We start from the raw sequence: 26,374 nt of genomic DNA on the forward strand, positions 1-26,374 counted from the left end.
AAAGGAATCTAACAGTGTCGTGTCTACCCTGGAGCCATAGTACATGATCCTGCCTTTCCCAAATTTCCCCCTACTGGGGAAAATATTAAAAAGCAGAATGGCTGAATTGATAAGGTAATCTATGGAAAAGAAGGAACGAGCCCAGCCATATGCTCAACACTTATAAATCAAACTTTATTAAAGACACTTCAATATTTTACATGATTTTCAATGTACATTGTACCAAAATTTCTATAAATAAATAACTCTGTAGATAAAAGTAATACTTCCTGTTTCACATTGCCTCTCAGAAGCAGCAGATTCACATATTTTGTGAAAGTAACATTAATAAGTTAACTGTTGAGGACAAAACTCTAAATGTGCTTACCTTCTGGAACAATGATAACCTCTGATAGAAACATCTTACACAGGTAGCCATTTGGCTAATATCTCCCCTTCAGCCTTTTGGCTAAATAAATGTAATTTGACATTTTTTTAAGGACCTTATTTGTTTCAATGTAATTTTCAGTGAATTGGCACTCATAAGATGGTTAGCTACAGGTCTCAAAAGTGAAAACTCACCCAGGATTAGGGCAAAATCTTACGTAGTCCACACCCATTCCTGTCTGTGTGAGGGAAGGGTATGGACAGGCCTACTCTGGCTCCTCAGTAGAAATAGCCCTGAAGGGTGAGAACTTGATCTTTTTTATCCCCCAATGTAATATTATATTGGTAGAATTAAAATGTCACTATTGAAAAATGCACAGCTACCAACACCAGTAGCCTTTGCCTTAATAAAAAGCCTCAGCTAACAATCCGGCAACATGGACAAAACCACATTTGCTTTTAACAAAAAAATGAGGTTCAGAGAAGGAAGAAAGCCTAACTGTTCTGACCCATGGTGTGTGGTGGATTAGCAACACCCATCCCTAGGCACCACTGCAAGGATGATGTGGAGATTCTCCTCCGTCAGGCTGGCTGGGCTCCTGGCCATGCAGTGCACTTGGCTGTGTGCTGTCTGCTGTCTGTGGATGTGGGCTGAGAGTTTGGGGCCTGCTCCTTGGAGTAACTGTCCATGTCAGCATTGCAGTCACTGCACACAAGAAGGTCACTGGGTTCTGAAGGAGAGAGCGAGCAAGATCAGAAGCACTTTTAGCTCATCTCCATCCCCGCACAGATAACAGGCCATCCACTCACACCCAAGTGAGGTCAGGCTCCCCCATCAAACGCCTTCTCAGAAAAGTCTGGGGACATGCCACATTGTTAGTGGAGACAAGTCTTTCATGCTCACATGCCCAAGATCAAGCTAATCTGGTACTTAGAGAATGTAGTCACACAACTTTGATCACAGCCAAAAAAAAAAAAAAAAAAAGAAAGAAAATGAAAACAAAAGCAAACCCCATCAGTTGAATTAGGTACCATGCAGGGTTAAGAGTTTTCTTAAAAACTAGAAATTTAACTTCAAAATAGCCTTGGTGAACAGATACTAAAATCTCCCTATGCTGCTTATTATTCTGGAACATTCTTGCTTACGTTTACTGTACCATAAATAGTATCTAAGAGACACACTCTTCTAGAATTAAAAGGGCACCAGGCCAGACTTTCCTGTTTATATACTAAATACCAAATTCAGAAAGAGTACTAGATGGAAATGGAGGCATCTCCCCTCTTCATTTAGTGAGTAGGTCAACCCAGATTTTGATTTCAAAAAGGCACTGCTTTTCCTGATGAAAGCATCACCTACCCATCTCAGGTGGACCAGGTGTTCCAGTAGCTTTCTCTGTCAATTTTCCAGGGTTCTTTACTGTACCTAACACAGAGCTTGGGCTGCCTGCGTGTGATGCTGTGAACATCAACCTCTGGGAAGAGGCATGAATCTCTCAGACACACAATTGCAACAGACTCCCCGGTTTAGAAACTGCTTAGTATGTCTCAATAAGCCTTAGGAACAGAATGGGCAGAGCTGCTGCTGTAATCTTTCTATCAATGATGGGTTATTACTGTGCAACCACGAAGCTGGCAATGGGCCTATTTTCTAGAAACATCTTCCCAGCAAACAGTCCTTCAGCATCTGCAACCATGTTAGAGGAGCAGCTCTCACAGGATCGGCCTTCAGCCTAGCAAGCACTCATATTTTCCACCAACTGAAACAACGCCCCCTGTAGAGTGGTCTCCCTATGACACTGAAATACAGAGCATATCTGCGTACTGCCCCTGGACTCTCATCCCTTGGTATCCATGAGGGGCTGGTGCCAGAGCCCCATGCAGATACCAATATCCAGAGATGCTCAAGTCCCTTGTATACAATGACACACCATTTGCACATTACCTACATATATCATCCCATATGAGTTACCTCTAGATTAATCATCATGAATAGTAAAATGTAACTATATACATAGCTGTTAGACTGTATTTTTAGGGAATAATGATAAGGAAAAGAAGGCTGCATGTTCTTGCAGCTTCTCTGCCCTGAATATTTCTAGTGTGTAGGTACTCGAACCCACAGATACAAACGGCCAACTGTGCAAGCAGGTGCTTGGATTCGGGGCCTGGGTTGTCCCTTGCAGCTGTTCTTACAGCAGTCCTACCTTATCCCGACTGGGAGACTCATTAATAATCCCAGGCAGTGACTTTCCTGAGACACAGGATGTTAAAAACTCTGCAGAATTTGACAGACCAGGACTGAGCCAAAGAGCAGAGACCTTGGCAGGTTAGCCACCTTTTTCACCTTATGCTGCCCATCTAATGCTAGATTCCTGTTTTGGGAGGAGCCTAAGCAACTCAGTGAGATCCTGTATCTAAATAAAATATTAAAACAGGCTGGGGATGTGGCTCAGTGGTTAAGCACCCGGTAGTTCAATCCCCCAAAACAGACAGAAAAAAATGAGACTCATTTCACATACACATTCACACACAGTCACTGTCATGATAAGGGAAGACCCAAATGGAAGGATGAGATATAAATGATAAATATATTTGTAGAAAAGCCAACACATGTACGCATACATATTTCAATACTTAGACGAAAAGTTAGGAAAAGATGTACTTCACAGGACCCCCAAATGAAGTACGTCTTTTGCTTTTGACTTTCTGTATTTCTGAAATATCAGATTTTCTTTGAACCAACATAAGTTGTCTCTCAGTATCTGTGTAGGTTTGGTTCCATGACCCTCCTAACCCAATAGCAAAATCTGTGGAAGCTCAACACTCACATAAAATGGGATAGACTTTGCATAAGACTTACCTACAAATTTAAATTATCTCCAGACCACTTATAAAACATCCAATAGAGTGCCTACACAATACTTCACTTGTGTGCATTTAGGGTGTTATGTAGGATGTAGTCATTTCAAGTTTTGATTTTGGGGAGTTTCTAGAATTTTTGATTTTGAGGAGTTTCTGGAATTTTGCTTTCTAATTATTTTTATTGATTTTTAATCTGTGGAGGCAATTTTCTCAGAGGTCCGAAATCTCTTAATCTTAAAGCAGTTTTGAGGGCAGGTAGGGTCCAAATCCGTTTCAGTTTCAAGCCCTTTGTTGCATACTCAGTATCAAGGCATCAGTAATTATTGGTTCCACGAGTATAATCAGAGGAGCAGAACAATCAGTTCTTCCCCCAAATCCCAGAAAGCATCTCCTGTTGTGGATGCTCTCAAGAGCTAGGAAGAGTGTAGAGACACTGTGAGGAGCCTTGTGCTACAGGGCAGGACCAAGGTGCGTGTGGCCAAGGGCCCAGTCAAGGGCAGAGGGACTAAGATTTGCAAGAATCCAGGCAGGGCCGCACTCCTCACGAATCCTCATCCCAGCTCCACTGCCATGAGTCAGGCGATTCCGGGCACGTGCAAGGCAACACCTACCTTACAGCTCCTAAGAAGCGGCTCAGGCAGCAGGCGGAGGGGCGGCGATGGCAGCCGCAGCGGCAACAGGCGGTGGCGGCAGCAGGCGGAGCAGCAGAGGTGGCGGGAAGCAGGGCTGAGGCCGCGGGAGGCGGGGCCTTGGCAGCCAAGGCAGCAGCGGGATGCGGGGCGCTGGCAAGTGGGGCAGCGGCAGCTGAAGGCGGGGAGGAGGCAGCAGCTGCAGGTGGAGATGCGGTGGCGGCGGCAGCAGCGGCAGGCGCGGGAGCCTGTGGAGCGGCGGCGGGGGCACGCGAGGTTGAGGGGGCAGCATTGGCGGCAGGTGGGGCGATAGTTCCAGTGGAGGGAGGCAAGGCAGAGGTAGCAGCAGGCGGGGCCGAGGAGGTGGCAGGAAGAGGGGCTGAGGCCGTTGGAGGCGGGACCTTGGCAGACGGGGCAGAGGCGGGATGCGGGGCGCTGACAGATGGGGCGGCTGCGGTGGCTGAAGGCGGAGAGGAGACAGCAGCTGCAGGTGGAGCTGCCGCGGTGGTGGCGGCTGCAACAGCGGGGGCGGCAGCGTCACGCGAGGTTGAGGAGGCAGCATTGGCCCAAAGTAGTTCCAGTGGAGGGAGGCGAGGCAAAGGTAGCAGCAGGCGGGGCAGCGGTGGCGGCAGGCGGGTCAGTGGCAGCGGTGGCGGCGGAAACGGAGGCGGTGGCAGGCTGGGCGTTGGCGGCAGCAGGCAGCGGGGTGCCACAGCGGCAGGCAGCGGGGCGTGGGCGGCAGGAGGTCGGAGGTGACCGTGGCGGCAATTGGGTGGGAGGCAGAGGCAGCTGCGGCAGGCAGGTCTGAGGCATTGGCGGCAGCGGCATTGGCGGCGGAGGTGGCGGCAGGCGTGTGGGCAGGTAGGGCGCGGTGGCACCGCCTGGTCTGTCCTGGCCTGTCAGGGCGCTGGCGGTGGTGTTCTGGTTTCTGCCACCTTTTCCCTGCAGTATGGGGCGGAGAAGACGCCCCTGACATGTAGTTCTGACTGGGTGGATTGGTTCCCAAAGAACTTCTTCTCTGGTGGAGAGGAGAAGGATGAGCTCAAAGCTGAGGATTCTGCTCTTGGGGATGCTGCACAGCCGCAAGTCCTCCATTCAGAGGGTGAGTTGGTAGTGTTGGGTCCTTCTGTCCTCCCTCGGCTCCCCTCCAGTGTCCCAGGTGGCCGCTACCTGGAGGCCCAGAGGAGGGTGATGGTCATGCTGGTCTACTCCTGTGTTGCAGCGCACTTTCTCTCACACTCCCACAAGTGGGCATGGAGCCAAATGCACTGGGATCCTGAACTCTGACAACACTGGCTGGAGACAACACTGGCTGGAGACACACCGAAACCTCCCGTGGGGACACAGGCCCTGGGGCATTGACGAGGGGGAACCCACTCTCCAGATCTCACTAGGAGAACTTGTTGGATTCCATCTCCTGCCCTGGCTCGCTTCAGGTGACCTGAGTTTGCATAGATTCCCAGCCAAGCCCCAGGGAGAAGGGTCCAAAAGGGTTTTGAGTAAGGCACCAGGCATTTAAATACTTTACTACTCCAGAGGAGTCTTCGATCCAACACTTTTAGGAATTGGGTACTATCAATCCACCTACTTAAATCCTAGTGACCTGGTGAGTGTAGTTACTGGTGGTATTCGCCTTGTAGATGTGTAGTTAGAAACATCTTCAAAAACGTTGAAAATGTTTTGCAGATACACATTAGTCCATTTCTTTTCACTTTGGGTCAGAAACGATTGGACAACTATATACTGTTTGGTAAAGGGGAAAATAAAGGCAAAGTTGACTTCTTTCATCCTCATTACACACAAAACAAACTTCTAAACTATTATTGTGCACACCTAGTATTTCTCCCTTTCCACTCTGTTGAAAAAGTCTATGCAAAAAAAGTCTGTGTGATATTTCATAGTTGTGATGTTTTTAAAAAGTACCCTCTTGAATTTGCTTTATTACTGTGTTTTATTTACTTTCCTTCTCACCTCTACAAAGACTTGAGTGTACTTATGATAGGTTTTTAGCAAACTGATTTTAGCTCCTCCCATTTGTTACAAAACCTTGGAAATCATTTTCTTTTTTACGGTATAATGGTGAGGCAAATAATTTTATGTTATGGTTTTATGGATTGTGAATATTGTGATTCTTAATATTTGCATTTACCATTTCTTTTCTCAAGAGAGTTGCCTATCTAACCTGTCAGCTCCCACAAGTCCCCCTCATGTTTTGGACATTTTCTGTATAATTACATTCCTTGTTTATTTTTTCCACAAGAGTGCAAACTTAATGAGGGAAGATTTAATGTTTATTATTCCTCAGAGCCTGGGGTGGGCATTGGAGTAATTTCTGAATGACCAAAACTTCTGGAAATTTTGCTACAAAAGTTTCATGATATTAAATTCGAGATGGGCAAGTTTAAATCCTCAGTAAAAGCAAACAAACAAAACCAAAAAACAACCCCCCAAAACAACAACAATGTGGGTACAATAGAGTGCTAATGCTAGTACTGAGTATGTTGCAGAGAAAATAGCATAAAACGTTTCAGCTTTAAAATAGTTTGAATTGAAAATGATTTAGTGTTTTCCTTAGCTATAAGTAAAGATAGTACCAATGCATTTATAAACATTCAGTTTTTACCTTAGTTTGTTTGTTTGTTTATGCCAAAAGATCAAGTTTTCTAATGTTAATCCAGGATGGAGTTTTAAATTTAAATTCTGAAGTTGAAGAGACATCACATTTTTTTTTCTCCTAGCAGGTAGTGTTTTATAAGATGTCACCCATTCTATTTGGAGAGTACCAACAAGATTTATAAAGATGACATTTCCAATAGCTACTTTGTGAATTTCCAGATTTGGGATTTTCCTGGGCCGATGGATTTTTTTGACCCAACCTTTGACAGCAAGATTATATTCAGGGGAACAAGAGCATTGATATATGTTATTGATGCATAGGTAGTTAGAAATAATTATGTTTACTTCTCTTCCCTGGTGGCAAAAATATGTAGAAACAATGGAAAATTGTTTGTCTTATTGTCATTTGTTTGCAGCTCATTTCTCTACCAGCAGATTCCATAACAGTATTTGATGCAATTGCAGAGGTGCTTTTGGAACAGGCATGTCATTGCAATTTGAAAGAATCAGTTGCTTAGGAGATTTAGTTTACATTCTGAACCCTAGTTAGTGAGCACTTAGCATTGGCTTTCCAGTAAATTTTGCTACACATTACTATTAGCTATTATAGTAGTACTACAAACTATCAAAAAGATACTGTCAGTGCCCATAACATAAGATGGACTATGAGAAAGAACTGAGTCAATATATACTAGAGTGATTAGTTTCCTTGAGTGTCTCAATTGAATTTAGTCCAACAAGCATTTATTGAGGGCCTACTGTGTGCCAGGCAGTCAGATGACTGGTACATGTCCCTATTCCCAAGAATCTTATTTTTCATAGCTGATATATTATTTAGGAATGCATTCTGAGTAATAGATCATATATTGGGAACTTTCACATGCATGATCTAATTTAATCTTCACAACATTGTGAAGTTAATATTGTAATTCCTGTTTTATAGATGAGTAAACAGAAATCACAGAGTTGAAGCAACTTGTTTAAAGTCACACATCTTATAAATAACAGAGCTGGGATTGCTTTAAAAAACTATTTGGAAGAATTGTTCATTTCTCCTTTCCTTTATATTATCAGTATTAAAATTTGAGGCATTAATTTGGGATTTTAATTTTTTATCTTAAGAAGTGGAAGAACTAACTATTAGTATATTTGAATGTTTGGATATTTCTGAATGAATAGTGTAATATATTTTCTGTGGTTGGGGAAAGAGTTAGTTTGATACTTTCTTAACTCATTCCTTGCCTTTTGTAAGTTTCTTTTTATAAAATAATTTTTATGACTTACAGGATAACTACAGGGAGGTTTCAACAAGACTTCACTTTAATGTTTCTAAAGTCTAGAGAGTTGGGACTGGGGTTGTGGCTCAGAGGTAGAATGCTCACCTAGCATATGTGAGGCCCTGGGTTTGATCCTCAGCACCACATAAAAGTAAATAAATTTTTAAAAAAGGTACTGTGTACAACTAAAATAAATAAATATTTTTTTTTTAAAAAAATAAAGCCTACAAAGTTAAGCCAGACATGAATTTTGAGGGATTTATTCCCAACTCCTTCTTTGACACGTATAGAAATGTTTACCAATTACAGAATTGTTATTCTTAAGGCAGCCATTGGTGATATGAATACAAGATAACATTTAAAGTTCTCAATGGCACAGTCAGAAATGCACTTTCATTTTCATTCTCTGATAGGTATAAGATATTTCCTTAGACATAGTGGGCACACAATTTTGAACACATGAACATTGTGTTCAAATGATAGCACCTTAATTATTTAAGTGTAGATCAATATGTAGTAACATATGAATCAACTTGGAATATTCCCTAAGGAGCAAGTTCCCTTTTGAAAAAAAAAATGTAATAACACAGAGGTTAATAGGATGTGTTTTTCACTGTTTGATCATTTCTGAATGCACAAAGATTTCATTAATGTTGATTTCACCCATCTTGTCCATGTTTACATGCTTTGATGTTTGAGCCCTTTGTAGTGCCACATTAGATCTAGGGGAACATTCCCCTACGAGAGCAAGTGGAAACTGCTGTGGGAAAATTTTAAAATTAAATTTGATACTTTGTATAGATTCGTGTAGATAAATCAGCTCAAAGAATTATACTTCTGATAAGGGAAAAAAGGGAATTAATACTATCTTCTCACATCCTTTCGGGCGTGGGTTACTCCCCTTTAATCTTCTGGTTGGAAAATAATAATAATGTTTTTAATGGGAATTATTAAAATAAAAATCAACAAAAATTGAGGTGGAATTTGGAAAAAATCTCTTCTGATTTAAATATTAGAAAGCTTGTTATAAACAGTGTTGCAAAATGAAAACCAGACAAAAAGACACATTTGTAGCAAGGCCAACTTTTCCAAACTACAGTGTTGGAAGTGTCAACAACAGATTCCTGACCTTTCTTCTCATCTCTAGCACTCCCACAAAGCAGTCTCTTGGCTGAATCGTCTTTGCAATTCAAGGAAATGCCAATGTTCACAGAATAAAAAGAGAGAACTTAGGGAGATTGCTTTGTACTGGACTAAGCATCTATATGCCATTGAAGATTGGTAATGGAAAAACTAATTTTCAGGATTGACTAGATGTGAATGTGCCTGGAAAACATCCAGACAAGGCTGTGTGACAAGCAAGGCATAAAAGTCAAAGGGACCACCAAACTAGAGGCCTCCCTGGGTAAATGTAGCCCATATTGACCTTGTCAATATGGTAAAAAAATGACTACACACATTCTGAAAGATTTCAGGGAATTAACCTGTTGGCTATCAACATCAATTTCACATCACCTGGATTATTAACCTTTGCATAAACTCGGTGTAAAACATATATGGTTGTGTTCTGTGGACATTGTTGGATATATGAAACCAAGAATTGTATTACTGCTGGGCGCAGTGGTACAAGCCTCAGGGGTTAGGGAGGCTGAGGCCAAAGGATGGTGAGTTTACAGCCAGCCTCAGCAAAAGCAGGTCTCAGTGAGACTCTGTCTCTAAATAAAATATAAAATAGAGGAGGGATGTGGTTCAGTAGTTGAGTGCCCCTGAGTTCAATCCCCTGAACCCCGCTCCCCCCCCACGAAAAAATAGTGTTACTACTCTAGCATTGTGGGCACTGCTACTATATTTTCAGAATTATAAGACTGTAACATCTCTGCATAGTCTACTTGCTGAGGTACAAGCTGTTCCAACATCAGCAAATTAGTTCGAAATTACACAAGTTTGAAACTGTTCTTATTTGTCTTGTTCCTTTTTTTCTATCAGATTGGAACTAAATAAATTATGACATAGTTCATGATTTTACATAAATTTGTGCCACAGATTTTTATCTCAGGGTCCTAGACTTACATGCCTTGACAAATATGAAAGCAAAGATGTGTGCTAGTGCAGACAGATGCATGATACATGATAGAGAGATAAATGATAGACAGATAGAGAGAACTTAGATCTGTCTCATTCTTTCAAAACTACACTGACATATTAACAATTGCTGACATTCATTGCTCAAATTTAGATATGTACTTAGTATCGTGTTTTTCAAATCAGTGCATGGGGAGAATATGTTATTATAATTCCAAATATTATCAATACCAAATTCTTCTCTGAAAGAAATTCTAATAGAAAATTGGTCCTATTGTTTTGTAGTTATACTTTATTTATAATTTTATATAATTTTTAAAAATGTAGATCCTATATTTTTCAAGATATTTTTCCAAAATATTAATGCACCCTTAGAAGTTACAAATTTTCAAATTCAAGGCAGTGAATATAATAAATCAAGGATTCAGAGGACAGTTGCAAAATTTGCAAGTGTTCAGCTTATTCACAGCAACAAAGGAATAAGATATTTTAAATGTAACTACTCTTGAAATGAAAAATTTTGTGTGTGTGTACATTAAAAATTAGTAATTATATTTAGTAATCATTCAATAAACTTATGTTTGGAACTATAATCTCAGATCCCACTATTGGAATCATTGACAGTTAATCTTAAAGTAGACTACAAAAATGACCTTAAAAAAGAAAGTAGTACATATTCTTTTTTACAACATTTCCTTACCAGAGATCAACAAAAGCCAACCATTCCTGATTTAGGGTCAAATCTCTCACAGAAAATTTCTAAATGCATAAAATGCAAAAGGTTTTGACTAATGATAAGAAAATAAACTTGTATTTGTTAGAATCTGCCCTGCATTAGCATTAAACTAATGATTTATAATGCCATGATAGCTGCTTTAAATATATATGATGCTTATTTAATGAGAGAATTTTTACAAGTAATGCACTTCCTTCATTTTTCTTGAATTAGCTTGCATAGTCCCAGGACACAGGAAATATTGACTCATGTGGCAAGGTTGATAAGCATCAACTCTCCCTGCAGACTTGGGCCAGCAAGCTGCTCCTGAATCCAGCAGATGTTTCTACTTTCTAGGCCAATTGGAACCTTATGGACCTTTTTTCCTTCATGTCCTCCCAGGAGCAAATGTTAACACAGCAGAAATTTGGATGCTTGCCAAATGAGAAGCAGAAGAGTTGGTGAGAACATAGGGTACACTCTTATCCACAAATAGTGATCATCAGTAGTTTGAATTGACTCTTAAGCCATTTCTTACAGCTTATATTGTTCATTTGCTACTTCATTTAACCAAACCTCTATAATCCCTGTTCTTGTTACATAACAGCACTTATCTAAACATTTAAATCTAATCCTAGAATATGCTAGTTCTTTCAAGTTGTAAATAAAAAACTGTAAATATCTAAATTAGGAAAACCATTTATTACTATTTTTAATCATCTGAACAGAGAAATTGCCTAATATTCACTTGCAGATTATCATATATTAAGCCCAGTATTGATTTAAAAAATTCAAGAAAAAAGTATTTAAAGTGTAAGTTTAGTATTTGTTTTTACTGAATTTCATTCTTCTTGTTCAGTTGAATTTTAAATGTACTTTCTGAAGAATGAAATCTGATTAAATAAATGTGGCTATCCTCATCCATCACTCCCTCTCCCCCACTCTGTTTTGCTGATCCAGGGAACTGTTCATTGATTTGGGTTTTTTAATGACCTATATCCAAATTCTATATTTTAAAATCTTGCATAGACTGTATGCAAGTTTTTCCTTTAAAGAATGCAGTAATTTAAGAGGAAAAAACATTCAAATGAGATAGAATGTGTTTCCTAGACTATAAAACTATTTATTTCTCTGATTTTTGTGAGGATTTATTTTTACAGTATGACTTATTTTTTATTGACAAAAGAAAAAGATAGGAAAGAAATTTAAATGAAGAAATAATAAATGTTTGTTACTTTTCATTATTCAAACAATATTTTTGAACACTTACTGTGAATGAGGCTCTGTACATTCAAATGAAAATACACACATATAGCATGATAATTAATAGGAGTCATTTTAATAAGGTCAACATTAAACATGTTCTATAAGACACATAATCTACACCAAAACCTACATTAAGAGGCTTTTGGGCATAAGCTTGGTTTTAATTTGTTTCTATTATTATTTTGTAAAGGGCATGTTGTTTTGAGAGAAGTAGCAAAGAATTAGTGGATAAAAAATGTTGATGGTATTTTAAAATGTTTCTTATACAAGACATTTATGATAGGTGTGTTTAGATAAGACCCCACTCTAATAAATTTGTAATGCCAAACATTTAACAGTTTTTCTTCCATGTATTCTAATTGTCAGAAACTGAATTTTACATTCCTTCAAAGATTGCTTGGACATTATGCAGCTTTGTGAAAAGGAAACAGAATTTCTAGACCAGAAAGCTGGCAATCATCGCCATAAGACAGAGGCATTGTCAAGATTTAATTACAACAGAAGTATTCTTTGTAAGCTGTACAAACAGTTTTAGGTTAACAAGGAATCAAGATAATAATATTTTATACCTCATTGAAACAATCATAAATATGATTCCTGATTTTTATAATAAAGATAAAGCCCTAAATAAAAACTACAAAAGACTTTCAGAAGGCTTAGAATTTACTAGGTAATAAATGAAACAAAAATATTAACAACAGGCCCTTAACTGTGCTCATGGCCTGGTATACACCAGTTTCATATAATAATAATAATAATAATAATAATAATAATAATAATAATAATAAAAATAAATACTGTATGTTATGAAAAAGACAATATAATACAGAACTCAAAGGGAATCCATATTCTAAAATGAACAAGTCATTCTTAGCTCAGTTTATGTTAAGATAAATGTATTCTAAATTCATAAAAATTCAATCATTTCAGTAGCATTAATTTTAAATTTAAGAATGTGAAAAAGATGTGAAGACTAATTAGATGAAATACAGAGTGCAAAGGAAACCATTGCAAATGAAACTTGATTTCCAGACAGGTAACAGAACAGATAGTGATGTCACCAATTAAGATGTGGACACAGAAGGCATACTAGTTTACCTGCTAACTTGTGCTGTTTAGCAAATCATCCAAAACAGTTTCTCAAATCAATATACATTTTTTTGTAGTTCACAATTCTGTGACATAGCAACTTGTATTGGCCTCAATGGGCAGATTTTGACTGTTCATCTCAGCACACCTAGGGTTAATTATCAGCCATGTTTTTGGGAGCTCCACTGTTTGGGAAAGGCTGCCCTTGGAAATTTCATATGTAGATATCACATTGATTAGACCTAATCAATACAAGATTCTTCATAAAAAGGAAACCATGAGCTATCTTGTGCATCTGGCAAGATGAACTTGTTTATTGGTGGTGTCCAACAGGTATTTGTGTATTATACAATGTAAATAAAGTGTATGAAGAATTAACTAGGTAATAAACAAGTTTATTTTGCATAATCTTTAGAGTTTTTGCAAAGGTTTCTTCTCATTTGGGAAGAATAGCTAAATGGACAAGCAAAAGGGAACCAAAGCAACCTCAGCAGAAATCCTCAGAGACTGAATAATGGAGTGACAAGTTAGCAAAGCAAAAAGAGCAGGTACATGGATTCATATACATAAAATATATTCGAAATACTAAATATACTAAAACAATAGTTTGTATTTAGAATAGTGTACATACACATATAGAAACTTTAATATTTCCATTAACAGGAAATTTAAAAGAATTTATTAAATATCAAAAAATATATATAAACACACCAACAATCCTGATTTTATCCTTAATTCTCCTATTTCCAAAAATTTTCCTAATGTTGCAATTTTTAGGGCAAGTACCAAATCAGGTCCTGCCCTTGCAGAATTCTAGAAACCCTCTCTTTGTTCTCACACAGAAATCAATAAGAATTCTGCTAATGGCTATTGGTTGAGGTAATGAAGAAAAAAATAACATTTACATATGCACACCTCATATACTTACCTATATTAAAATGAGCTCAGGAGTAATATCCATGAGTGAATCCACTTTGACTTTAAAGTTATTTCAGGAACACTGTTCATTGTTTCTAAAGGTCCAGACAGGCTACTATCACTGCTCTAAACTGAAATATTTAAAAAGCTTTTCTATCACTTCATTCATGTATAAGTTAGAACTCACTGAATAAGAAAGAACTTACTGAAAAATGAGTTTCCATGATTCTATTAAATAATATAAGTTGTAGAGAAACTCTTCACTACTCAATTTTAGTTTAAATTGGGCATATTGTAAAGAAAGAAGGTGACAAGATAGAAAGAATAGTAAAAGAGTGTGGGCAAAGGTAAGAAAGCCAACCATGAAAACATAAGGTTAAAATATGGCAAATATATTTTCTGTAACTAGATACATTAGAATGTCATGAGAAGAAATCCATAAAGAATTTATTTATGAAAATGATAATGCTGAACTATAAAATGAGAAATTTGCATAAATAGATGAAAGTAAGAGAAAGAAAAATATGCATATTTATGTACATCTTGGAAATATAATAAGCAATTAATTTGAGATGGTTTAAAGAAAACACGAATAAATAATGTATAACCTGATTTATACTAGGGGACAAATAAACAGGAATGAATTAAATTGTAGCTCAAAGACCATATCAAATCAAGTCATATTATTTAGCAGAACTTTCAGGCATGTCAGAGAGCTATTCTGCTTTTCAAATCCCATACAGCTAAAGTTATACAAGAATCATTTTACTCTTTCAAATTAAGAAACTTTGTGTAGATAGAAATAATCAACATGATAAGGAAATAAAAACAATCACCATTGAATGTTTACTTTTCTAAGATATTAGAAACCAGATGTTTCCAAGATGCCTTATCATTTATGCTGGATATTACATTGCTTTGTGCATAAAAGTATAATATCTAATAATTAGAGATTTCAAGTTATATATTATAGTCAAGAACAATATAAATAAAGATAAGTAATTTGTCTTAATGACTATCTAGGGAATGCCAGGATTATAATTTCAAATAAAACCTTACTTTAAATAATTTTCTACTCAACTGTACATTGAAAAAGCAATTTATTTAGTGTCTATGCGCAATATATATTTTTTAATTTTATTTATTTTTTTATTGGTTGTTCAAAACATTACAAAGCTCATGATAAATCATCTTTCATACATTTGACTCAATTGGATTATGAACTCCCATTTTTACCCCAAATACATATTGCAGAATCACATCGGTTACACACTCACCTTTTTACATAATGGCATATTAGTGACTGTTGTATTCTGCTACCTTTCCTATCCCCTACTATCCCCCCTTCCTTCCCCTCCCATCTTCCCTCTCTACCTCTTGTGCTGTTGTTCAATTCCCAATATTTTTACAGGCATGGAGTTTTAAAATAATGTTCAAAATGAAAATAATGACTTAACTATAGTAGTACATGTGAATTTAAAACATGAAAAGCTCTCTCTTTCTGGATCTCACATTATCCTTAATATTTGAATGTCCTTATTTTTAATACTCAAATTATGTGGCTATTAAGTCTTTTTAAAATAAAGTAAAGATACATTTTATAACACACATATTTTTCTCAGTATAAGAAGACTACATTAATCTTCAAATGAGTGATTTGTTTTCCCTATTTTCAACTTCTTATTAGTTATTACTCATTTTATTAGGATAACAATAATGAGACGTAATTATGATTTTACTCTTAAAAATTCTTATGTATTTTCATTATACACACAAGAAAGGAATTCAGAGATTTTTTTAATTGCTGAAATATAAGCTACTGGCTTGGATATTGATATGTGCATTAAAGTAATTTTCTAGATCAGTGAATTCATGTTAGAAATGGTTGCCTGTACTAAAACTATATTTCTTCTTTTGCGGTAAAAATCCTTTAATAAAATTCTTCTACTTTTTAAATTACTGAATTATTTTACAGGTAATTTAGTACCTAATAACATGTAGACCTGAGTGGGTTTATCTGAATAGCAACTGTGTGTTGGAGCATGGTTTTCTCATAAAAGAGAGTGTAATTCATTTTGTGTGTCAGTAAGTAAGTTTATTGTAGCAGATTGTATCTAACTGAAATAACGGAAGAACACCCCGCAGTAATCTTGTAAAACACCAATGTACCTAGTGAAGCACCAAGTCTGTTTTATCAGGGTGAATTTAGAGGATGCAAAATATCTAAGCATTAACAAAAATCAACGTCAACAAATGTAAAAAGTAGTTCATACAAATCTGAATAAAAATGATTGCCATTTTGAATAGATTTTTGTATTTTAGGTTTATAAAACCATAATAGAGTTATCACAATCTGATGGATGCTATGCAAGTTTCTTAAACTTTATGTTTAAGAACTAAAGCAGGAATTAATATGTTATCAATTCCTGCAATTATAAAATCAATAAAATGTTAGTAATATCATTATACTATTACATGGAATAAAACAGTAAGACAATTTAAATTATGTTACAGATATGCAGTGAACTCCTTTTTTAAAGACCTGAAATAAGTATGAATTTGGAAAACAAGTTCAGTGGATGTGGCTTGAAAATTTGGGTCTTGGATTATACCTAACACTAAAATTCTTTACTGCCCTACACAGATTTTGTCTGCATGGCCACCTAACCTACATTAAATATTTTATTTATTAATAATTTTGAATTTTGTATATGCCTTGTTTTAAATGTAGTTTTATAAAATCATAAAATCACTCTGAAGTGCTATAATAAGACTTATCTTCATCATTATGGTATATATATATATATGCATTTCTACATATATATGTGCATAAAATTATGTGTGAACATATGTGCATTTTCTAGGTTCAACAGACTGGTAATAGTTAAGTATAATACAAAAATTTGAAGAAAAGCATTTTTTATCCTTTTTGTGTATTATGAAGATTTAATTACAGTGAGCCTGGTAAACCTGTTGACTCTTAAATATAAATCGGCGATACAACTCCTTTAGCATCCTAGTGTTTTTAGTCTTCCCAATACTAAAAATAATTGCCAATGCTATCCAATATCACTGTGCCACATGATGTTACATCTAAATATTAGGATGGCATACTTAATAATCTTTAAGTTAAAAAAAGATTAAAATTCAAGGCTTAAAGAAAATCATATTTTTTTTAACTCCAGAACTTTTCTCAGTATTAAAAGAAATAAATGAAACTAAACTAAAGACAGAAGTAATTTGATTGCAAGAGATTATTAATCAAAAAGTTTCATGAGGGTAATATTTTGCAACTGAAGGTAATAAGGAATAATCATTAAATAAAATATACTGTGAAATTGTTTTTAAAAACATAAAACACTTCTTAAATATCTTTATATTAAAATGCATGTTGTACATGCTGCTTTGCGTATGGAGACTGAACAATTACATATAAATGTTTCATAGAATCTTCCTCTTTAAACTATTGAAAATAATTGTCTTTATGTTATTAATTGCTTCTTTCTTATGATAAAATATTCTACCATGAATAATGCTGTATAAAATGTCTTTAGGCTATCCATATTAAATGGAAGAATACCAATATGCATATGTAAATCATATGAATAATATTTTTTCATGTTCAGCTAATCTAGGAAACTTTACATCTATTCTGAGACATCCATCATATTTTATCTTAGATTTCTTTCAGTTAATTTTCAGGCAGAATACATCATTTCTATTTTGGGAAAAAGTAAAAGAATGTACAGGGAACATTGATCTGAGGATGAAAAATTGAAAAGTCCAATGAAAGTACAAAAGCTATATACTGAAGATAATGTGAGACAAGTCTGCCCAATAAAAAATAACTTCAAAACAAGAAGTTTCAGCCTCATTTTTTTTTTTTTTTTTTTTTTTTTTTACTATTCTTGCTCGGTATAAATCTTGTAGGAAAAACGTTCAGTATATTAGAGTTAATAATTTAGCTATTACTTAATTAAAATTTAGTATCACATCAGCTTCTAGTCTTTTTTATTCACTCAACACACATTTTTACATATTTATTACATACTTATGTGAACAATGCATCACACTTAATGCTAGGGACTATGAATGACCAATATGGACATGGACCCAGTCCTCATAGAACTTACAGTGTGAAAAATCTGGACATTAAATAACACAAAACCTCTGGTTATTCTCCTAAAGATACTTTTCATGTTGATTAAATCCCACACATAAATATACCTGAAAGCAATAGAATCAGATGGAAAACTGATAATCCAAATAAGATCTAAATAAGTAATTATACAAATGCTTGCATGACCAGTTTTAAAAATGATGGTATAATAACTATATAAGCAATAAAAAAGATTCTTTAGGTCTCTACTTCTCTCATCTAAAAATATAGATTTGGGGATATACATGTGTCAGGGTCAAATGGACTAAAAGTAGCATTTAATGTCAAGTTCCTTATACAGAGACAGCCAGCTATTCATGAAAATGCTTTTCCTTCCTTTCTTGTCCTCACAGTAGGATTGCATGCCCATCTATCTTACTTTTCCATTAAGTGTGATCATCTGGCTAAATGTCAAAGGAACATAAACAGAAGGGATTGTTTACATTGTGGGTTTGGCCTATTAAAAAGTTCCCTCCTTCTGACTGACTAAGGTGGCATTTTAATGTGCCTTTGTGCGTGTGTGTGTGTATTTTATTTTTTTCGTTAAGAAGATGAAAAAGCCTTTTTTGTACGCCTGTTTCCCTGAATTTTCACTGGGGAGAAGTACTAGTCCTCAGATCAAAATGTGAACAAAGGGAAAAAAACATATTCCAAATGTTTAAAACATCATAAAACCTAGGATCTGTCTGTTACCAAAGCTAGCATTACTTATCTATTTAGCATAAGGAACTATCCAGGAAGTGGAAACAGAAAAATGAAATGGAAGAGAATTTAGGGTAAAAAAAAACAACACACACACACAAAAAAAAATTGCAAAATACAGCAAACTGAGACCTGGAGTTCCTGAATTCTAAAGAGTGTACTCAGAAGATATGAAGAAAAAACAAAAGTTGGCCTCTAGACCTAGGCTAACATAGAAGTGAAACATAAGTAGGTACTTGCTTATGGTCAATAGCATTTTGTATTTTGAGCTGTATTAAGTATCCTACTTCTCTACACTGAAATTAGGTAATGCCTGGAAGACAATTGCTAGCTGCTGAGAAATTTTCCATACTATTATTTGATGATTAATTATTAATTTTGACTTTGGAATTTTTAAGCTATATATTTGTTATTAATCATCACAAGGAAAGTAAAAGTGAATGAAAAATAAATATTCCTTGTTCCTGAGAATCTGTGGATATATTAATTCAAGTCTTATTTTAGAAACTTATATATTCCATAGATGTTACTTAGACAAAAACACACAGAAATAAAGACAACATACATAAACCTTGAATATATTAAAACAAGACTTAAGTAAGTAATATATTAAAATGAGACTTAACTAAGACAATGAAAATTTTGGTATTAATATGAAAAACTTCTAAAGCTAAAAATGACTAGAAAGAGCTATAAAAAGATCTGTTAACACTGTGAAAATTCATTTTCCAGATGAATACATGTAAATGTCTTATCTGTCACAATTTTAAAACTTATCCAATTATTTTATGTTTCATAAATGCTTTGGTTAGAAATGATCTGCTAAACTCAATTTCTCTTTCTTCCTATGATATTTCCACTTGCTTCCAATATTTTCAGAATTTCACAGTTCCATATATATATATATATATATATATATACACACACACACACACACACACACACACACACACACACACACACAATACTACACCAGTTTGTAAAAGTTCATTGCATTTGCTATTCCTTTTGGAAAAAGCGGGGGAAAACAAGGCTTTACCTATCTTGATTGGTAACATTCTGGTATAACTTGGAGAGAAATGGAACCAGTTCTTTTTGATTACTGAAAAAACACTCTTAAGAAAAATCAAAATCCTCTCTTTAGTTCTTTATAGATCCATATACAGTGATGGAAGTCAAAAAAAGGACATGTCAGCTTTTAAAAACCATAGTATTAGAAATTTTTCTATCAGCATACTACAAATTCCCAAACTGCTACTTATTTCTTTTTTATTATTTGCTGGCAAAGGATTTTTTAAAGTATACTTGTTTATTTCAATCCGTCTTCTGAATTTTTCCATTAGATGTACTCACAATGCATTTAATACTTAAGTAAAGACTCAGAAGCTAAGGTCAAACTAAAAATATTAAATATAGTATGAATAACATTAAGCATATGTATTCTATTGAAACTTATGATGTTTTATAAGCCAACTACATTTCTCCTATTTAGATTAGACAAAATTACTGAATTCTAGGACCTTTCTTGACAAACTTTTCAGGTCAGGTCATTCCAACTTAAGTTAGTAAATGCAAATTCTGTTAATTCATCAAAGGAACATTAATTTTTATTCCATTCTGTGAAGAAAACTATGGATTCATTCCTGGATTGACCAATGAATTCAAGAAGTTCAAGAAGTGCTGTTATTCTAACATGATAATTATTTAATGTTACTGAACCAATGAACTGTAGCCTATGCTTCACTGAACAAAATGCTTATGGTCTAATTTAGATTGATAAAGTGCTCACGTGCAGGTCTCACATAGCTTTACTGGAAGAATGATTGTTTTCTAATTCATAAAAATAAGATTGTTGCCATATCCCCATGAGAAAAGGGTTAGCAGAGTCCAAAAGGGACACCTTGTAAATTACATCTATCAAGGGACACATTGTAAATGACATCTATCACAGACCATGAAAGCCAAGTACTACATCATTATATTGCTAAATACAAAAGTTAAGTACATTGTATGTCTACCCTTGTGGTACAGCAAATTATCTAAGCACATGGAAAAACATATCTGGATTTGAAACAGTACAAAACTGATTTCTGGATTTATAAAAGGACATGAAAAAGGGAAGAATGAACCCTTTGTGGTTAAAAGTAAAAAATAGAAGGGATTCTGCAGATACTATAAGACTTTAACTTTGTGCTTTTTATTTTCTGTCATACTTTTGTCACTTTTACCTAGACAAGTCTCTTTCACATTTCTAAAATGACAATCATAAGCTAATCTTCATATTTCACTTATGTGATATCATTGTATTTGGATATTCTGCTCATTGTGCTTCATTTTTAGTAGTTTTTAAAACAATGTGAAGATATTTGGAATTTAGTATTCCTCTCACATAAGCATGTGGAATTGGGATTTTGGTGTAGACATGACATTGAAGATTGTGAGGTTTCACTTGTCTTAGAAAGGCAAGACTGAGGCCTAGAAAGTTGAAGTGGCTGCCAATTCCAAGGTACAACTAGTTACTGAGAGTGTTGACCAAGGAACTGGGATTTCTGCTGCCCCATCCAGTGGCCTCTTTCCACACCACACCTTGAAAATCTGCAGAAATGCTGGGTATGGTGGCACCTGCCTCCAGTGACTATGGAGGATGAGGCACGAGGATCGCAAGTTCAAAGCCAGTTTCAGCAAAAGTGAGACACTAAGCAACTCAGTGGGGCTCTGTCTCTAAATAAAATACAAAATAGGGCTATAGATATGGCTCAGTAACCAAATGCCCTTAATTTCAACCTCTGGTACCCGCCCCCACAAATAAAAAGCTGCAGAAATGTTTTTTCTTTATCATGAGTCTCATATAAATTTGCAGTAAGCAAGCATATTTCATTGAAACTGATATTTTTTATGAAGTCATCATTATATTATGAATTTTCAGCATCAAATACAAAGTTAATTGCTTCTTTTTTATTCTTTTGAAGTTTGGACACTAACATATAGGTCACAAAATATTACATTTTCTCTTACAGAACAAAACCAGGCAAAACTAAGCATCATCACCCACTAAAACAAAATGAAAAAGAGTCTGGTTAACATGAAATATCAAATTAGTATATAAAATATATAGAAGAATAAACCAAACTTAGGAAACACAGCATTTCCCTAATAAACTACTTAAAATAATTTTCTACAATAGTTTTCTGAGTTAAGTTTCTCTAGACACTAGAAAAAAATATGTGTAATGACACATAAGTAAATAATTTTTCAATTTCTATCAGTGGCATCCAGAAATAATCTCCAATCTAGGATTTAAGATAATTTTATGATATACATGGTTAATTTTTTTAACAGTGATTGTGATCATATGTGTTTATCTATTTAGCCAAGACGTTTTGCTCAATACTACTTGTTTCCATTTTGGAAATAAAAATTTTGATTTTTTTTTTGTAACTCAAAGTAAAACCAGACATAGTTTGTTATACTAGTAAATATTTAAATTCCTCTCATCCTATCTTCCACTTAATCATGATGCTTTATTGATTTAAATTACACATTAAAGAAATTCATGTACCTTATTTATTTTAAACAAATACAAATAGTCTGAAAAATAAGTATTCTAAAAAATAATGAGTTGCCGAAATGACTAAATATGAGAATTAATGAATTACCCTAAGAGCTAATCTAAGTAAGGAAGAATCTAAAACAAATAAACAAAATATATGCATGTTCCTCTGGTCAATAATAAATTAAACTATATGGAATAAGACCAACAAACACAATTATTTACTTTCTCTGTTGTCCTAGTAAAACAATGAAACAGTAGATAACATATACATTTAGGAAGCTAAATTACAATTTGCCTTTACTACTTACCCAACACCATAGATCTACCAGCATTCTACATCCTTTTATTTCTGTTAGACTTCTGGAGGGAATAGGGATATTTCATGGACTATTGACAAGGATATGTATCCTGAATTTTGGAACAGAATATGCTATAGATGGCAGTCAGGTACATTTGGTCTAGGGTGTAATTTAACTGTTTTCTTGATGTTTTAACATCTAAATGATCTGTCTACAGTTAAAAGTGAGTATTAAAGTTTCCCACTATTGTACGACACCAACATTTTGTATCTAAAAATTCAAATTGTTTCTGTAATGCTGCATATAATTTTTGTAAAGTAGAAATGTTGAAAGATCATGTTTGAAGGTAACACCACTTTCCTCAGTGGAATTGAAATTTAGCTCCAAGCAGACTAGATACCTGGCTTTAGAACAAGAGAACACAATAGCCCAGCCAGCCAAAAATTTAGAGGCAAAAGAAAATTTCATTAATTAAATTTGGTCTAATATCAGTACCACTTTGCAATTTCTATTCCATATTATCAATAAAATTGGGCGAAATTGCACATAGGCTACAACCAGGCATAGTATTTAGATCCAGATCATGAGCATGAAGACACAATTTTATATTTTGAAACTTCTTTTGCTTAAACTGACTTTATCTATTTACTAAATGTCTTTGAGGAAGGCTCCAAGGTTACACATGCATTGGGAGCAATATCCAATTGGCTCATACTGATAGAATTAAGAGTTATCAAGAAATGAAGAATACAATTAGCTACACCAGATAATGTACTAAAATTCCTCAGGTAAGCTTTAACATGATCATTAAAGGAAATATGATAATTAGAAACTTCTAAAAATATGGTACATACTTTGTTACTAGTAGCAAAATATTTGGCATCTACTCATTGAGGTAGTTTTGAGTACATTCCAAGCAAGCTAAAAAGGATGATACATAAGTAGATATTCAGCATAAACATTTACTAAAACCATTTATTGTTCCATACAGTGTAAGAGATGCTAATATATGACAAGTAATGATAGAAAAATTGAATAAATATTTATTAAAGGCAATACATAAAGAATTAATGTGTTATTTCAATATGCAATTCAGGTTACACATTATTATATTGACAGAAACAGAATATTAAATAAAATTTTCCTATTACAACCTGGCTTACTCTCTCCCAGTATTCAAAAAATTATTATAGAGACAGAGAAAAAGTGCAAACTTATTAAAAACATACTAATACATACTACATCAGTGTAGTACAAGCATTTCAGGTAAAGATCTACAAGACCAAGAAAACTGAACTAAAATAATGAATTGTTCGGTTGCCTCTTTTATGAAATTTCAAAAGCAAACTTCCACATCACAGCATTGAAAAGTATTTAAGAATCTCTCCTTTGCTCCAAATATGCATGACTTTTGCCACTTTGAAAACTTAGTATCCAACCTTCTGGAATATAGTGGCTTCGCTTGCAAGGAACAGAACATTATTCTCCTTATTCTTGGGTAAGTACCTTGGCTGTATATCCATCTGAACACCCTAGAATTGAGGGGAGTAAACTACATACTTTCCCTGGAACAATCCTTGTAAAACTAGTTCTCCTATATAACTTAACAGAGCATATTTTCAATCTCAAATTTTCCTTTTGTTCACAATAACTTATGTGTTTATCATACCTAGAACACCTGCCCTAGATACATTGTAAAACAGGGTTTATAGAAATTGGCAATTTCTTGTGGCACCTGGAAGCAAATTCCAAAATTTTAAAATAAAATGGAAGCAATTAATTCAGGCATTGCTCTTGTGATTATTGGGAATTTTCATTGTGCAAATGTCTCCTCTTTTCAGAATATTGGACCAAGGACGGCAAGAGTAGCAGAAAACTATATCTTAATATAATAGATCTCCTTGTGTTTCAAGGAGACACAGGAATTGGTTCAGGAGCTATACAAAACTTTTCCCCTTCATTTGTATATAAGGAGTATACATCCAACATTCATGTTAATGGAAAGTAGCCTCAATATAATCTGAGCATTCTGTTGGAAAACACAGAGTGGATAAAATTTCCTTATTCATGGAAAGCAAACAGAACAAAACCCTAAGGGACATGTTTCCATGTCTGGCTATTACTCTAGATGACAGTTTCTTAGCAATATTCTCAGTAGAATCCAAGAAAGATGGTCTCAATGAAAAAAAAAAAAGAAAAATGAGAACAGAGTAATCAAAATTGAGATGAAAGAAAAATCATTAAAAAAATCTTAAAGAAATAAAAATGCAGCTGAAATCTGAATTGGAGTGGCTGGAGATAATTCAGTGCTTCTCACATGTGAGGCCCTGTGTTCAGCCCACAGCACATGTGTGTGTACATTCATGCGCACACTCACACACATATCTGGGTTAGGAGATAACAAAGAGCATCACAGATCCTAGAATGAAAATAAAATTATTAAAAGAAAAATTGAAAAGTTATTAAGAACTAATAATATTATGCAAACTGTATTAAACAGTAGGAAAGAGCATGATAGATATGATAGGGGTTGGTTCTATGGCATGGTTGGCTCTATGGGTTGGTTCTATAAGATGGAGGATCAATATAATGGGGAGTCTGATGATTAAAAACAAATCCTAAAAAAATGTGGTTTAAAAGAAGATTGAATGCTCACACCAGCTCATAAACAACATTAGTAAACCCTCAAGTAGGCAGGTTCTTGAAAGTTTTCATATTTTAAAAATATATTTGGGGCTGGTGGTATAGCTCAGTGGTAGAACATTTGCCACTTCCCTAGAATGTGTGTGATTTTGGGATACAATCCCCAGCATCACACACAGAGACACAAAGGATATATTTTAAAATCCTAGAAGCTTCCAAGAAAGTAATTCTCAAAATAAGAATTTGTTATCAATAGTAATGATTTGTTATCAATAGTAATTATCAGAGGACATCAGAATAATAGCAGGTAGGCTGAGAAGATATTTCATATCTACTAAAGTTGTTCCTATATGCAAAAGAAGAAAGTATATTCCCTACATGCTAGGATGAATATCAAACAACCAATAAAGAAATAAATCTTAAACATTCAAGATGAGATTCTCTACATTCTCTGTCATGCTTATGGTAGATTGCCTCCCTAACATTAGAGAAAAATATGACTTAAAAAATAAAAATTGACTGATTCAGAAGTCCAGAATTGTGTACCCTTTGCTAACTGCACCATCTTCAGTAAATCACTTAACCTCTCTGACTTTGGTTTATCTATTCATAAATAGAGTGATTATAATCCTTGCTTCAGAGCTTTCTTGAGAGCATAAAAGGAGATAATTAAATTGAAAGTGGTCTTATAACACTTTTGTTTTACAAATGTAAGGAATAATTATTAATCATTTAGGGGAGGAACAAGGGTCATATCCAGGTTCCTTTCTAGAAATGGACCCAATCCTGAGATGTTAGTATCTCTTAATGAATAAGGAATTGGGAACTGAAATGAACATTTCATATAGGACAACTGTTCCTTGTTAAGCCTTTCAAATGCTAATTTTAGGTTTAGTTATATAACAGCAAATATTTCTTGGTATTAAAATCTTGACTTTGATATAAAATGTCTACTTTCATCTTATGTATATATAATATTTCCATTTCCCATCTCCATATTAACTTCAGTTTAGTATCTTTAAAAATTCTTCATTTACTCGTTCCTATACAGAACATGATCATTCATGATGTTTTCCTATTTAAAGGGGTTGAGTATTTCTACCTCATCATGGTTCCATATCACTAATAATGTATGACTCTTTCTTTTTTTTTCTTTTTATTACTGGGGATTTAATCCAGAGGTGCCTAACCACTAAGA

The 26,374-nt window shown here is 34.9% G+C and overlaps 1 protein-coding gene across 1 annotated transcript in view; it reads right to left on the bottom strand.

Moving 5' to 3' along the window:
• Positions 1 to 236: 236 nt before the first annotated feature.
• The window catches only part of LOC143410620 (3',5'-cyclic-AMP phosphodiesterase 4D-like), a 269,804-nt gene continuing 243,666 nt past the window's right edge, over positions 237 to 26,374 (bottom strand). Inside the window, exon 18 of the mRNA XM_076871442.2 lies at positions 237 to 1,097. Within this exon, the coding sequence (XP_076727557.1) occupies positions 949 to 1,097 (149 nt within the window). The 3' untranslated portion in view covers positions 237 to 948. The remainder of the gene's footprint in view (positions 1,098 to 26,374) is intronic.

Source organism: Callospermophilus lateralis, chromosome 11 (assembly GCF_048772815.1).
Source record: "Callospermophilus lateralis isolate mCalLat2 chromosome 11, mCalLat2.hap1, whole genome shotgun sequence".
In the NCBI taxonomy this organism is placed as follows: domain Eukaryota; kingdom Metazoa; phylum Chordata; class Mammalia; order Rodentia; family Sciuridae; genus Callospermophilus; species Callospermophilus lateralis.